Genomic DNA, 16,276 nt, shown 5'->3' with positions numbered 1-16,276 from the left:
GTGAAATACACACAGAGACACAATACTATCCACATTGCTCATCCCCTCTCTCCACTGCAGCAGGACACTGCTTGGCGCTGCAGGCGGCTGGCTGCCATGTCTCCTTCTCTCCTTCCTTCCTAACTGACTGGCTGGCTGGTCTTTTTAAAATGGAGAGAGCTAATGGAAACCACCTGCCCCCCCTCCTCCCGCCGCCCCTCCACTCCTCCCCTTCTACCTCCGTTTATGTCACACAACATGGCTGCCACAGCCAACCCACTGAGTTTCAGGACGATAATGATTAGATTCAATCATGTCGTCGTAGAAGGTGATACGTTTTTGTGTAGTGTATAAAACAGAGACATTGCTGGCTCGTCTGAGAAAAACACCTTGTGTGTATGAGTGTTGAGGGAGTTGTTGATATGGACAGCTGGCGCTTCTTGCCGCAGTCACAACAGAACCCTAGGGTGTGTGTGTCTGTGTGTCTGTGTGTCTGTGTCTGTGTGTGTGTGTGTGTGTGTGTGTGTGTGTGTGTGTGTGTGTGTGTGTGTGTGTGTGTGTGTGTGTGTCATGTGCATACACAGTAAGCTGTGCAGCAGGAGTATGTCTGATACACACATGTAGAGCTGGATAACCAGTCCTCCCTCTCCTCTTCAAACTCTGGACCAACTGTTGGCATGCACACAAGCCAAATTCTTATTCACTTCAGTCATACATTTTAAACATAACAATACTTATGTTTAACATACAGTAAGTGAATTTTGAACAAGTGTAAAATATGATTTTAGGTATAAGGGCTTGCATGTGACGCCAACGTTTTTTTTTTTCCTGTTCTCCAATCTTTAAAGTTTGGAACATTTTAACAGTAATTATTTAAAGGTCAGCTCTATGCTTGAATTTGAATACAATTCTTGAAAAATGCACATAATCAGGTGTTTTATCACATGATTACACAACCACCAATGTAGACAAAAACATTTCAGTATTTTAAATGAAACAATTGCCATATTTGTTTGTTACAACTAACACTTGACCCAGAGCCCTCGCTCTACATGAGAACGTAAAAGAACTGAATAAGTTGCCATGAGCACTAATGTTTTATTCTACCAGTGTTGCAATTGTTGCAGATTTGCGCCACTATCGGTATGAATAGTTTTGATACAAAAATGTGAAATGCCTGCAAATACTTTGCGTAATTTTTCATCATACCGCAAAAGCAATTTGATATCACAGCTTAGAAAATGTATCACAGTCATATTATATGTACAAAAAAACTATAGTTTGTTGTATTTATGAAATTATAGAACAAGAAGAAAGACAATGTTTGACATTGTATTGCTATTGTATCTGTTTATAACTATCAAACTATAGAGAAAAAATAGTCACGTATCAGCTACATTGAGGTCAATTAAAAAACATGACTATGCGAACCTTAAATCATATCCGTATTTGTGGCTCATATGATAGACTTTTAGAGCACCGCAAACGTAGGAGGACTGATACGTCTCTACTAGCAGGCGCCTCACTGTTTCATGAGCTGCCACAGAACCACCAGCAGCAGTAGTTAAGTTTGGAGACGTGATCCACTTCCTGAAAGTATATTTGTTTTGCTCATTTTGTTGCAGAAGTTGAGAATCTTTTTTTTTTTTTTGCAGCTTGATACTTTTCAGCAGGTGCTGTGTGTTCTGTAACAATCTTTCAACATTAAACTTTTTGTTGTTTGCTAACTTCTCGCCACATATCAGCAGACAGGTCAGCCAGCATCGTTGGCAGTGAAAGGAAATTAACACATCCACGCAGAATTAAACGCTGTACTTTTCTCCGTGACTTTTCTTTTTGTGTATTTATGTGTTGATAGTTTAGCGAGGGCGGGGCTCTGTGAATCACGAGTAGCCACCTGCAGGGGAAGAAGCTTGACAGCGACATGGCAGGATGTGATGCACATTTTAGTTAAAGAAATATTTAAACATCTATTTTTATTTTCAGTGGCCCATTATCACTTTAAACTCCAAGATAAGAGGAATTCCCATAGAAAGAAAAAAAATTAAGAATAAAATAAAAACATTATTTTTTTTTTTTGTCAAAGCTTCTCGGAGCCGCATTAGAGGGGCGAAAGAACGTTATGTGGCTCCGGAGCTGCGCATTGCTGACCCCTGCCCTAGATGGTAAAGAGTTGGTAATTAGAGAACATTGAATCAAAATATTAAAGTTAATATAAATAGCTGATACAATACACACAGTGTCAACACACATTGATTGCTGTGGCTACAAATTCATTCTGGGAACATTATTTTTCAGAATTGCAATTATTTGTTACAATTTAGATGAGATGATGAAGGGTTCAACAGTCTTGACATTTTTTGAATTTTACTCTCAAAAAGCTGTATGAACCGTGCTTTAGCTTTTGTTGTAGTCCGTCTCTTGCAGTTTGAAAAATGACCTGAAGTTTATTCGGGCCTTTACAAATGAGTTGTTACGTAAAGCACCTTACATAATTGTATACATTTAAACCACACATTTTTTGACGTTACCTTTTTTATTTTTTATTTGATACCGACTAGAGTAAATTGCCTTTTATATGAACAACACAACATTGAAGGTCTGTTTTCATCAGTACGGCCCTCTTGAGAAGCCTGTATAATGTGGTGCAGTATGTGTTAGATTGGTTATTCTAGAGTGCAGGCACCGGAGGCTGGAGCTCGATTAGCATCGTGCATCCCCTGCGCCACAAAGACTAGCTGGCGATCGGTTTGCTGTTTCCAGTCAAGCTAACACGAGGGACAAGCCCTTGGAGTCATCTCGTCTTGAAACATAGCAGTGTAAATCTGTAGCCTGTCGCTAACTGAATAGATCTATTTTTAAAAAGCCCATCTCTCCCCATGCTAGAGACTCTGGGAAAAGGGCTTTTTAGTGAAATCCAACCACCTGCCGACTGCTAAATGAGAAAGCGTGGGCTAGCCGAGAGGGAGAGGAGGAGGAGAAGAAGAAGGGGGGGGGGGGGTTGTCAAAGAGCCTCTGTTCTCCCCTAGGAGCTCAGTCAGCTGTAGGCCTGCCCTATTGTAGAGAGCTGATGGTATCGCTTGCCAGGTATTTCCCACTGCTTTTCCAGTGAGAAGAAGGGAGAGTTATTGGGCTTGTGGATGGGATGGAGGAAGGAAAGTTGGGGAAGAATCAAAGTGTCAGTGTTCCTCCAGGCCTTGACCTAGCAGGAAGTGGCACAAGGCTGACTTGGTCATCAGCTGGTCGTCCTTGCAGAGGCGCTGCAGTCTGGGCCGGATCAGTAATGACACCAGCTTCCCTCCTTCTCCCAAGCTCTCTGTCTCTCTTGGCCTTCTAGTCCCCTCACACCCCTGTGGTTCCATTATTGCATTCCTTGTGCTATTTAATTTTAGGATCAGTACACTCAAGGGGGGTAGCTTTGCTAAAGCTGTGCACTACTCTGTTCTGTGTGTGTGTGTGTGTGTTTTTGCGCATTTGTGCTCTGCCCTGTTTGAGCCGAGCACCCCTTTTAACAATGCAGGTTGCGTCCTACCTCATGGCTAACACTTACCACCTGCAAGCACGGCTTCGACAAATGCTGCTCTTGATTTAATAAGCCTGATTGTGTCCTAAAATGTGCTCATATTCTTGGTGTGTTTAGCTGATCTCATGCCACTGGCCCCCTCCCCCGATCTCTGTTTACAAAACATTGGCATATATGACTGTGTTCACATTGTGACTTTCCCATTGTTGGCGGCTCATAAAAGAAAGCCACGGTGATGTTATCTAAGAACTCCCCCTCCCCTCTGCTGAAATGCCGCAGCAAATTAAATAGCATCTTATTTGCTTGATACAGGGAGAGAAGGACACAGCTCTTTTGCTGAGGCTAGGTGTGTTTTAGATTAGACATGCTTGGCAGCCATTGGAGAATGACTGGCTGAACAATGAGCTATAGCTGAGTAAATTGGTGTGTGTGTGTGTGTGTGTGTGTGTGTGTGTGTGTGTGTGTGTGTGTGTGTGTGTGTGTCTGTGTCTGTGTCTGTGTGTCGCTCGGTTATAACAGTGAATACTACATGGCTTAAACTCGGCAGTGACTATGTAATTGGAGAAACGGTGACCGCCGGGATCAGGTGTCAGTGAAGTGCTCAGGTCTGAGGAGCTGTCAGTTGCTTCATGATTTTCTCCAAGTGTCAAAGTATTGAAGTTTCTCTCGCTCTCTATCTTTCTGGGTGGTGTGGCGGTCGACAGTGGATTGTAGGGTGGAGGCGGGTAGAAGAAGTTAAACTCAACAGCTGCAAAGGGAGTGAGAGCACTCTACTACAAAGGCCGTGCTGTGGTTCTCCCTCCTACAGCGACGGCTACATCCATCCAAAGAGCACACACTTCAACCCTAAGAAAACTGCCCATCCCCCCACATAGACCCCTACCGCAGCTAAACCTCTCGTCCCTCCCCTTTTCACTTCCCCACTTGAGCAAGGAGACCCACTTCCAAATGCACAAAATGGCAGGAATGTTTAACAAGCCAGGCGGACCCCGGAGGACCCAACCTCCCTGAGCGCTGTTGCCTCCTTTCCGTTCAAACGGAAGAGTCTGGAGCATTAACTGGGTTTTAACTTTCACATTCATTGAGAGTCGTATTATAGTCGCTCTCAGAGAAATGCCCTTGAGGTAGTCAACTTTTGGTGCCCAGGATGAATTCAAAATGTGTTTTTGGCGTTCGAAGAATAGACTCCCTTGCTGTCTGCAAATGATTAAACTAGATCCCTGTCTCTTTTTGCCCCACCGCCTATCTTTTTCCCTCTTGCTGTCTGTACTATATGCCTGTTGATGTGCTCTGGGGTGCAGACACGGATATCTGGCCCCTCTAAATGAATGTGCCGATGAGGTGAAGGGACACTAAACCCTAATTCCCCCGATTTGACTCCTCCGAAACATGTCATCTCATTCAGATTAGTCTCTTTTGTTCTCGGCCCTCCCCCACTCCCTCCCTCTTGCTCCCTCTTGCTCCCTCCTCCTCCACCCGCGTCTCTGTCTCTCAACACACACTGTGTTGCTCACAGATCACACAATAGCACTGATGGATATTTTCATTCATGTTATCTTGTAAATGACTTCCAGGGACGGTGTAGAGGAGGGAGAAAAGGAGGGAGCGGGGAAAATGGGAGAAGAGGGCAGTAGTGAGAGATATAATGCGTCACTCAGAGCCAGGGAGGACGATAAACCCCCCCCCCCTTCTCTTAGAACAGCTCATTCAGCCCACAGCAGATAACAAGCCCACCCTGGGGTTACACACAGACAGACACACACACAGAACGACACAAACACACAGACAGACACAGAGAGCCTCTTAAAAAAACAAAGCCCATGATGTCACAGTCGCACTCGTACACACCAGCTCCTCTACAAATGGTATCTTGGGTGTCAGAGCCATTTAATATCTTTGCCACCCCTCTTTCGCTCTGTAAGCGGTAAGATAAACCACAGCCAGATCGATAACTCTGTTGACAAAAACAAATAAATAACAGATGATGGTGCCATCAGTCAGTGAAAAAAAAGCTAGCCGCTCATCTTTTGTTTGGGGAAAGTGTGCCGTGGCCCGTCTGCGGTGAGCAGCGCAGCATCACTTCTGGTGAAATGATCAACAGCAGTTTGTGTTGTTAGTGCACATTTTCCTTTTTGAATCAAAGCTTACAGAGCTGCAAGATATTGTCCGTCTTCATGGGCCGTGTGTTAATGTAAGCACGAGTGCTACGCTCTGTTGCGCCAAAAGGCAGGCAAGCCCAGCCTTGGGAGCAGTCGAATAGCTTGTTGCATTGGTTCCATTTGAACAGAAGGTCAACATTCAGTGTGTGATGTATTTTTTTCCAATCAATTAAGTGTCAGTGACTTTTGATTTCTTTGCCAGTTGAGCAAGCAAGAACTGTCTTTTACTGGTTATTTAAACCAAAATAAATATATTTTTTGTTCTCCGTTTGATCACACTCCTGGTTTTGCGTTGCAGCTAAAAGCACAAGGTGAATGGAAGACTATTATGCTAATTTTCCTTTTGTGGATTCAAATCTCTTTTTCTCTAATAATTCTAACCCTTGGCTGTTTCTGGAAAGTACCGTGCCAGGCTTAGCTGTAACCATTAGCCATGTCCCCCGCCTCCTCCTCCCTTTCTTCTCCACAGAAGTGGCTGTGTGTTTTTGTCCTCTGCAGCGTGAATGTTTTTGTTAAGGAGATGAGGGTTCACGACCTGGCCATACCACCAGTCACATTCAATTTAACAGCACAGCCGGTCAGGGCCACCTCCTCACACACAATGTGAGGGGGCTGCGTTCAACACTTGAGGGTTATGTAATTTGGACAGAAGGTGAATTTTGTTTTTTTTTTCACCACTATGCTAACACACAGTTAACTGGGCATATATCAGTGCATTGACAGAAGTTGTCCTTTTTGTAGGAACGAGTTACACTGATGACTCTTGGGGTGGAATGGGGTTAAAGCCAGTATTACTCACTGGTGTATAAATGGAGTGGAACAATAACATAATTCCCCTTGGGCGTAATGTTTGCTTTGGAAAGGCAACCTTGTAGCGCTCCAAAAGTCCTTAATCCTATTACTCGCATTCCAATTGAATTTGACTCAAGGAGAAAAATGTCTTTTCAGCAGAGGTAACAGCAACCAAAATAATATATTACTGAGTCTGTCTGCATAAAACATGAACGCTTTGGGAAGAGTGAACATCTTCTTTTAAACTCACATTTCCCTTTTCTTTTCTCTCACTTGCAGATTGTGTGTACATTGAAAGTCGGCGGCCCAACACTCCCTACTTCATTTGTAGCATTCAGGATTTCAAGCTGGTGAGTACATTTTCACTTCCTGTCTGTCCTGTTTTATCTCCTTGTGTCCTCACACTGGTGTGAAGTTCAACACTAAGCTGCCTACCCACACCATATCGCTGGGCATATAGGTGTAGAGTTGCACATTTTTCTTACACTGTGGTAATCTGATGAGGACTGACTACAAATCATAGGGAAGTACAATATATAATCAGTTTGTACCAGGAAGTTCTTTTTTAAGAGGAATGTGGGGGGAAAATCCCTGTGAGAACCAGGCCTGAATATTAACCACCTTTGCAATGCACTGGCAGTGTAATATTGCTTGTAATAGAAATAAAGATGTTTGTCGATGCCCTTAATTTATTTAATGAAGGAAGCCGTCACCAGTTTTTAATAGGTTTTTTTACAGCCTAATGTTGCCAAATTGCTTCTTTTGCTGAATAAAGAAAGACAATAGTTTTTAATTTGCCTTTGAGAAAGACTGATTCATCAGGCTCCGTCAGTTTCGTGAAGTGGTGCTTGTTTTCTCTGCAATAGGACACCTAAAAGACAGACAGACAGGTATTCCCACACTGCATTCTCCGTTGGTGCGCGCGTGCGTGTGCATGTGTGGTGGGGTTGCATTTGAGTTCACCTGACAAATCTTTCTTTATTTATGTTGAGGGAAAAGGGGTTTTACTTTATAGTTTAAGTAATGCAGTGAGATCATTTACTACACTGTGGTTGACTCTAATGGCACACTGAACAGATTTACAAATCATGAATGTCTTCCAGCTACCCATTTCAATTATGTTTTTTTAAATCAATACATACTCTTGAAGTGCTGCATTATCAAACTAGATGTTTTTTACATGTCAACTCATAATAGTTGGCTCCATGCGGGATTTTTCTCAGAAGTCCTTGCTACCAAACCAAAAGTGTTTCTTTTGACTCGGTCAAAGTTCCCCAAATGCAAACCTCCCGGTGAGGGCTAAAATCAATTGTTTTGAATTGGTTCTTTGTCAGGTTTTCATCTCCCGTATCAGAGTAATTTATTTCCCAAGTACGTTGCACATACAAGGACATATATAAGGACAATATATGGAGCACAGAACACATTTTGGGGCAGGCTTTCGGGAATGTGCATTTAGTGTGAAAAGGCTACTGGAATATGTAAGTGATGGGTCTATGATGCCAAATGAAGCGGCACCTGACCCTGCTGGGGCGAGCATTGCCTGTCTTTTAACAGATTGGTTGTCTAAGCAGAGTGCAGAAGGCTCGGTGAGAGGCGGCCAGGCCCCAGGGGGCCAAAGTAATGGCTGCCAACAGCTAGGGTGATGATGTGAGGTCAGCTCAGAGGCCACACAAGACTTCTAGAAAAGGTGGACTAGTGTGTATGTATGTGTGTGTATATATGTGTGTGTGTGTGTGTGTGTGTGTGTGTGTGTGTGTGTGTGTGTGTGTGTGTGTGTGTATGCATTTGAGGTGTGTGTGTTGGCACTTAAGTTTCATGTGTGAATACGTTTGTGTATAAAGGGCAGTTGTTGTGTGAAGAAGGGGTTTTAAGGTGAGCTAGAGGCCTTGCAGAAGAAAGGACTGCCAGGCCCCACAGCAGCGGGGCTGTAATCAGATTGCTGCTAGAGAGTGCTGAGGACACCCTCCTTGTGCACATGCACACATACATTCCCACAAAAACCCACATACCTGCACCTTGATTAAGAGTGCCAGAAGAGGTCTGGGGCAGACAGAGGTAATTGTCCAGGGAGGGCGAGAGAATACGGACTCCATTGGCTGACCCTTCTCTTTTCACTCTTTCTCGCTCTGTGTTACCCTCCCTCCCCCTTCATCCATCTGTAATTAATGAACAGCCATCTGCATGCCTGTATGTGTTTGAGCAGACTGTACCCTTGTCCTCCGATGTTAAGACAACAAGCCCTGCTGGCTCTCTAAATATGTACAGCATTTTTTCAAAGAGCTCAGTTTGTCGCGGAGCTACAAATCACAAAAGAGCTTCACTGTGCTATGGCCTCTTTTTACGAGACCAGCACTAAATCCTCTTTTAGGATGATAGCTGATTTAGGTTTTAATTGCACACATCGGTATAAAGTATCATCTCCCCTGCCGCCCCGCTCTCAAAATTAGGGCACAGTCTTCAGCCGCTCATTCTGCTCTTTTGTCGGACATGGTGGTCAGTGTAACCTTGTGTCCTTCCTGCCACAATATATTGAAAGGAGAAACAACAGGCAACTTGAGATCCATGTAAGTGTATCAGACGTCAACTCGTTCTCTTTATTTTCTATCCTCTCATCCCTCCTTGTCTCTGTCTCCGACCCCCTCTTTTTCTTGCCGCACAAATTATCGATCCACCCCCTTCTATGTGGGGAAACAGGACTTGGGAGGCGCAGCAGAGGGGGAGGAAATTTCATTGGTCCTGAACCAAACAACCTCATCAATATTGCCCGTCTCGCACCCTTCTTCGTCTTCCTGTCTCCCTCTCTCCCTCTCTCTCCTCCCTCAGTCCTTAGGTTGTAACGGTCTCACTCGTGTACTTTATCTAATGACCTGTGAATCCAATTAGCGGCGTATAGAAATCCTGAATGCAGCTATCAATCTTTCCTGCGTGGGGATGAACCAGAATTGAAGTCTGCCTCTCTGTGTCTCTATATCTTTTTTCTATAATCTGTGATTCTGTGAGTAGTCATGTTGCATGTATGTGTGCTTCCTTGATGCTTATGTACACACAGTGCAGTCATTCATTAATAAGCCATGCAACAACAACAAAAATCCATTCTACAGCATTATTGGGGTCAATTTGAATATTTTTAGTTCCCCTCGTTTGTTAGTAGGTTACAATAGTCGCCACTGTAACCTCTATGACATATTGATCCAGTCGGATAGATTTTAGTCTCCTGCCTTCCCCCTAAAATGTCTGCCTGGATACAGAGGTGACCAGTAGGAGGCCATTTTAACCGTTAGTGGTATTAAACCGAATCAGGGATGGATGCAAGTCATTGAAATGCAGTCAGTTAATTAGCAATTCTCTTTCATGGCCATGTTAAAATTGTTACAAAAAATAATTAACATGATTCACAAAACTTACAATACAAGATCCATATTGAAAGCATTAAAACAAAGGCACTACAATCAAGGTACAGTCAAGTGAAGTAAGGACTAAAATTGCAGCTATTCCTCCAAATGCACACAAAACTAGTCAACAAAATGTGTTTTATGGTGCATTTAAGAAAATCCTGTCTTTTCTTCCTTCTGATGTGATCAATCAGGTCAATTACAGGCCAACAATCCCCAGTGTGTTTTCCCACAAGGGCTCGTTTCAGTTTACACCCGGTGCCATGACCTTGTAATTTGTTTACAATCTATATTTGATGAGAGTAATGCAGTGAGTCTGCTGACCGTGTGAGTGGGCTTGTGAGGGCTTGTGTATACATTGTATGTTTGTCATTATGTTGACATGCAACTTTTGTGTTGAACATGCATACATATCTGCATCAACACTACACACTGTGTGAGCTGCCTGTTGTTTCGAGAGGAGAACCAATAAGCCGCCTGACATCTGCAGTCATATCTGCCCATTGACCCTGGCTTTACCAATCCATCCTGCTTTTCTTACCTAGATTGTCTCCTCCGTCTCCATTTCTCTCCCTCTCATCTGTCTGCTTCTACACTTCATCCACCACTCATCCCCACTCCTCTTTATCTGCTGTCACTCACCTCCCTCCTTCCATCGCTCCTCCCTTCCCATGTTCTAGTCATTGTGTCCATGTCCTCAACGCTCATTGACCCCCCCCCACCCCCCACCCCCGCCTCCCTCTCTGTTGTACCTAACCTCATTTGCTGTTATTGGCCAAGTCAGCTGTGTTCCATCCTCCCTCCCTTCCTTCTCCACATCTCTCTCTCTTACTCCCTCTGCTTTCTCCCAGCATCCCTGTCTCTCTCCCTCTTTCGCTAATGGAGTGATTGCAGCATTTCTTCCTCTGGGAACGCAGGATTGAGGATCCCAGTATGCCAACACACACACACACACACACACACACACACACACACACACACACACACACAGTATCTCTGCCACACACATCTCTGGATCTCCCTGCTTATAGACATTTAATTAGATGCCATGTACAATGCAATTATCGTGCCAGGAGTCCAGCTCATATGTTGCAGGCCTGATCAGCTTAAAAGGGTTAGGGATTTTCTTTGTCATATAATCAGTTGTGTGTGTGTGTGTGTGTGTGTGTGTGTGTGTGTGTGTGTGTGTGTGTGTGTGTGTGTGTGTGTGTGTGTGTGTGTGTTTTTACGTGTACTGTATCCAGTCGTTATAATTTTGTGTCCATCATATTGGCATCAATTTAAAATCACAGTGTAAGGTAATAACCATCTCACGATTCAACATGCTGTATTTGCTCTTTGAGATGTGCAAGTATCTGATGGAGTGTGTTTGTTTGGGCGCACATTAACTCTAAACTGGGAACTTTAAAATGTATACAAAATGTATAAATACGCTTCACAAAAGAAAAGTGTCAGCTGCATTTATTTGTTAAAAAATGAGTCTTGGCTGCAATAAAGATTTGTTACATGCATCCCAGATGCTCACCCAGCCGTGTACACTTTACGCTACATTTAGAAACTATTTGACACAATCTCTGTGTGACGGGTGAACTTTTTGGTGTTTTTACGAAAAAATATCCCCTAATTTATGTTTTAAAACTTATTAAACCGATTAATGGAAAATCCAAAACCCTTAAGTAGCAGATAGCTTAGAAGTTAATGATTTAAAACCAGTATTCTACATTTTTACTGAACATCGCAACACGGCACAAATATTTTTAGGACTATAATCGAATTTGCAGCTATGTTTTAATAATGCTCAAAACTAAATGAAAAAAAAATCCCTGCATAATTTATCTTTTCATACTTAATTAAATACAATCCAGATTTAAAACTATGGTGCAAGATTAAAATCCTATGCCATTCATATTATGTTATAATCATACCTGTTTAACGTGATAGGATCAACTTAAAAGATCACAATATAAAGTAATGTATTACTTATGAACCTCCTGTTCTCCAGCTGTAACCAGATCATAGTCACTGTCCATGTGTAATTCCTTGTGCATTGTAATGGATGATTGTGTGAAAGGATATAACAGCATAGCTTTCCCTGTAGTCTTGTAAACATGTGTACACCTACACAACATACATACACACACATACCAAATGTTATTAGTCTCCCCGACAACTGCTTCTTGATGCCTTTAGCTGGTGCTTATCATACAATCCTTTTTAAAATGCCTCCTATTCAAAGCCCATGATTAAAAATGTTTGATAAAGATGCAAATATATGTGCATAAATATGGATGCTCAACATGAGCGGTTATTAGGTTTTCTGTGGACCTTGAGTACAGTCCTAATGGAATCCAAAGTGCTGAGAATTAGCTTAACAATGAGATCCACTAGCTAATTAGCTTGCAGCTAGCCACTCTGTGCAAAACATATCACTTAATGTCCAATGTGGCATTGGTAAGGGGAGTTCCCTGCCATCCTTCTGATCCTTCCTCAGAGTTCTTCCTTTCTGTAAAGCGGCAGTCACAATGTGCGCTGTGATGCATGCAGCGGTGAATCAATGAAAGAAGAAATGTCAGCTTGTAATGCACAGCCTCTGTGTTTCTTTCACTGAAACGTCTCTCATTGGCACTGAGCCATCGGGGTGATAGGAGAAGGTTGACTAGACAGGCATCACTTGTCTCTTGTCACTGCCTAGAAGGCTGAGTTCCCTCTTTTTATCTTCCCACTTCTCCCTTCACGACCACCCTCCACCCCGCCCCCATTGAACATTTTGAAATGCAATTATGGATCAGTGAGCACCGCCATCAGTCGCACTTCTTGTTAATATTTATCGAGTAGAGCAGCAGCCGCTGCCATCTCTTGAGAAAGGGGCGCTACCCTCATTAGGGGCAATTTTGTATGTGTGTGTGTGTGTGTGTGATCCTCAGCTCTTCCTTTCTTTCCACGGTCCACTCAGCTGCTTTAAGCGATCGGGTACATTTTACAGACGTGAGCATGTGGAGGTGAAAGCCTTTCACAATTGTGTGTGGGGCTGTCTTAAGTGTCTGCTTTCTGTGAGGAAGCAGCTTTTGACAAGGGCATCTATGGACATGGCCGGCCAGCCGAGCCTGCTGCAAGCTGTTTGATTGAAGCATTCTGCCTGTAATGTTCCCCATTGAGTCGCTGCCTTAAAGCAATAGAGCCACAGTGTAGCAGCTACTAAACCCTGAATGGATGTTCTTTGTCACTCACCTACAAAAGGAAAACAGACCAGAAAATTGTTGCTGATTTTATACTTCCTCACTGTGGTTGGCTGGAGCAGGTTAACATGAGGTGTGGAATCATTTTATTCAATCTGAACAAACCAAATCATGTTCACATTACCTCTATTTATTTGACAAATAGCCCCCTCGCTCCCCTCCCCTCACAGTTGGTTGTGAGCAGACACTGTGAGCAAAAGATTTTTTACTGCTGCTTTGCCAGAATCAGGTGACTTTCCCCATTATGACCGTGTTGATTAATGCCCCTCGGTGAGGAGGCATGCACCCCCTCCCGTTCCCTCACTTTTTTTTTTACTGCCACAGCACACTTGAATTTTCATTGAGGTAAAGCTATTAATGCCATTCTTTGTGGTAACATTAGGTCATTTAGCTGAGGTGTTGGGGTCACTAGCTGCAGCAGCTGCTGTTTCTATGCAAGTATGTTCTTAAGCCGCCACAATCTGCGAGACTGACAAGTGCTAGTCCTTCTCCGGTGTCAGTTTGCAAGCTCTGTGCATTTCTGGAATCGGATGGATACGGGTACGTATCTCTTAAACAGCTACACAGCTCTGTCTCTCTTTGGGGAGGCAGGTATGATTGATTGTCCACGAGAGCGCAGTGAGGAATAAATAAAGCAATACAAATGGCAAGGTTGAGATAACAACATAGTTCAGACTCAGTGAGTGCAGGAGGCTGTATTCAGCTCTGCTTGTGGGTATAAAAACCAAATCTACCCAACCCTCCCCCTGGCTCCTCGTCTCTATTCTCCCCCGAATCCCCCTCTTTTCATCTTTTTGGACAGATAACACTTCTTACTCTCACCCTCACTGCCCTCCCTGTGCATTAGCTAAATGCTGCTATGGAAACTATTTGCTCAGCCAATAGGATGGTCTCTTCCTCTCGGATAGAAGATGGGAGGGGAGTGTAGAGACAGACTGAAATCAAAATGGGGTGTTGTGTGTATGTGTGTGTGTTTTTACGAGTGCTGATTACCTTCCCAGACTTGGAGGGTGCAGCCTCTGGATAGTGGGGGTGGGTCGGGCTGAAGGGCCAGGCTAGCAGCCATAGCATTTTCATAAGACTCTTTAAAAGCTCAATCAATAGCTACCTCTTTGACCCACTACTACTAAATTATTCAGCAGAGAAGCCTTTTGCCCACTCTTTCCTTTTGGACTTTCATTAGTTGAGTTTACTTTCACCGGCCTGGATGCATCTCTAACACACACACACACACACACACACACACACACACACACACACACACACACACACACACACACACACACACACACACACACACGGATGCATGCAAATTTGTCAAGTCATTTTGCCGTGACAGATGACATTTGGGCCTTGCATATATATCCAAGTGCTAATCCCCCTCCCTCCCTTGTTGCTGAGTTGTTGAAATATTCAGCAGCTCCTCAGACACTTTTTCTTTTTCATTCTGGCACATCACAAGTGAAAATGTCTCCTCTGATGTCTTCACTAACATCTGAAGCAAATTCACCGTGCTCCAGTGTGGAGCATTACATTTTATCTTTAAAGCAGAAGAACAAACAGTCAGTGCCGTCTTCTTCGGCACCAGCACTGATGAGAAAGTGGAAAAAACAAAGACGTCCAGAAAGCAGGTATATTTGAAGCTCTCAAAACCTCAGGACTCCCAACCTGGTTGTTGTATATGAAAATAATGATAGGGGCATTTAAAGTACCTGGCCAGGTCTTTCTTTGAAATGAAAGGAGGCAACTCCTCCATAGGAGGTTTCTCACTAGATTAGAGGTTGAAATGTCCTTTGAAGTATGCAAATGCTCATAGTGTCGAACAATCACTGAGGCTTGATGTGTGTGGATGTGGATGTGGATGTGTATGTGTGCGCGCGCTGTCCTGGATGCTGAAACCAATCAGAGGAGATTCACTCATATAGTCTCAATAAAGCCAGGTATAATTTATGTTGGCATCGATGACACTATATTTAATTTATGTATTTATATTATTTGGTTGTAGCCCTACATATTAGCAAAATATTTTTTATGGGCTATTGCTGTAATTTATGTGATGATATCACATTTTGTCAACTTAAAAAAAAGTCCTCTGAAGTCTTTATCTCTCAAGCAATTATTGAAAAGTAAAATACAATATTGGGACATTTTGACTTAAGTTTGAGAAAAATGTATTTTAATGCACAGCCTCAACACTGTTTGTTGGCCTTTACCTTTTTGGTGACGTTATTTCTGTAGTGCAGCTCTCGTCGGCACACAAACAGTAACGTCAAAGCCACACACACGCATGTCGTCAGTTTGGAAGTTCTTCAGCTTGCAATTAGACACAGCTGCAAGTCCAAAATAAGCACGAGAAGAACAACCTTAAAAACTTGTGGAACAACTAACTGAATCGGACATTTATCATGTTGTAATTCATTCCCATGCATGCAGCCCAGAGTAATTACAGTGCAGAGTCTCTCCCTAGCACATTCCTGCTTATAACAGAGCTAAGTTAATTTATAACACTATCAAGATGTGTCCAGATGTAATCTTGTAAAAAAAGAAGTGAGAAACATCATACAGTTGTTTTTAAGGATGTCAAAGAAATATGAAATGGATATTAGAGAGAGAACTAAAACAAGTTTTACTTCTTAACACTAGCTCTAAGTAGCTTATAATACATATCCAACTACCAATGCCAATTTTTTTTACTCAAAGCAAGTAATTAATACAAATACAATAAGTTATTCCCTAATCATTTAAATTGTGTTTTAATGCAAATTGTTTACTTCTACACTGACTTTGGGGCTGTTTGAAATTATTTTCGAGACAGCTCTGGGACGATAGTGAAAAACACTTAGAAGATAAATTGGAATCGGCCCAAATCACAATTGCCAGGTCAGAATGAAGAAAAATCTGAAATGGGAATACCGGTAGTCCCAGACAATTGCAATCAGTGTGTCTCTCGTATGTATGTGAGTATTGTATTCAGAGCACAGTCTCTGCCAGGCCACCCAGCACTGAGTGTAGTAACCAGACACTAAACACATTTGCGTGGATTGGTCAAGCTTTAATTGGCTTGGCCTCTGCTTCGAAAATGTACGGCTAATTTTACCCCACCTCCTCGTCCTCTTCCACTTTGCATTTCCACTTCCCCCCTGCTGTTATTTTTCTCCTTTCCACCCTTCAATATTCCCCGCTCTCTCAGCT

The 16,276-nt window shown here is 43.0% G+C and overlaps 1 protein-coding gene across 6 annotated transcripts in view; it reads left to right on the top strand.

The window, feature by feature from the left end:
- rerea (arginine-glutamic acid dipeptide (RE) repeats a) overlaps window positions 1–16,276 on the top strand; it is a 119,951-nt gene that overhangs the window by 51,726 nt on the left and 51,949 nt on the right. For all 6 annotated transcript variants that reach the window (XM_068596981.1, XM_068596982.1, XM_068596983.1 and 3 more), the window contains one exon: window positions 6,733–6,803. In XM_068596981.1, the coding sequence (XP_068453082.1) occupies window positions 6,733–6,803 (71 nt within the window). The remainder of the gene's footprint in view (window positions 1–6,732; window positions 6,804–16,276) is intronic.

The sequence above is a fragment of the Clinocottus analis genome, unplaced genomic scaffold (assembly GCF_023055335.1).
Source record: "Clinocottus analis isolate CAN_PGR_092001 unplaced genomic scaffold, fCliAna1.0.p SCAF_4, whole genome shotgun sequence".
Taxonomy (NCBI): Eukaryota; Metazoa; Chordata; class Actinopteri; order Perciformes; family Cottidae; genus Clinocottus; species Clinocottus analis.
The sequence above is the reverse complement of the archived record's forward strand: the minus strand, read 5'-3'. Positions and strand labels throughout refer to the sequence as shown.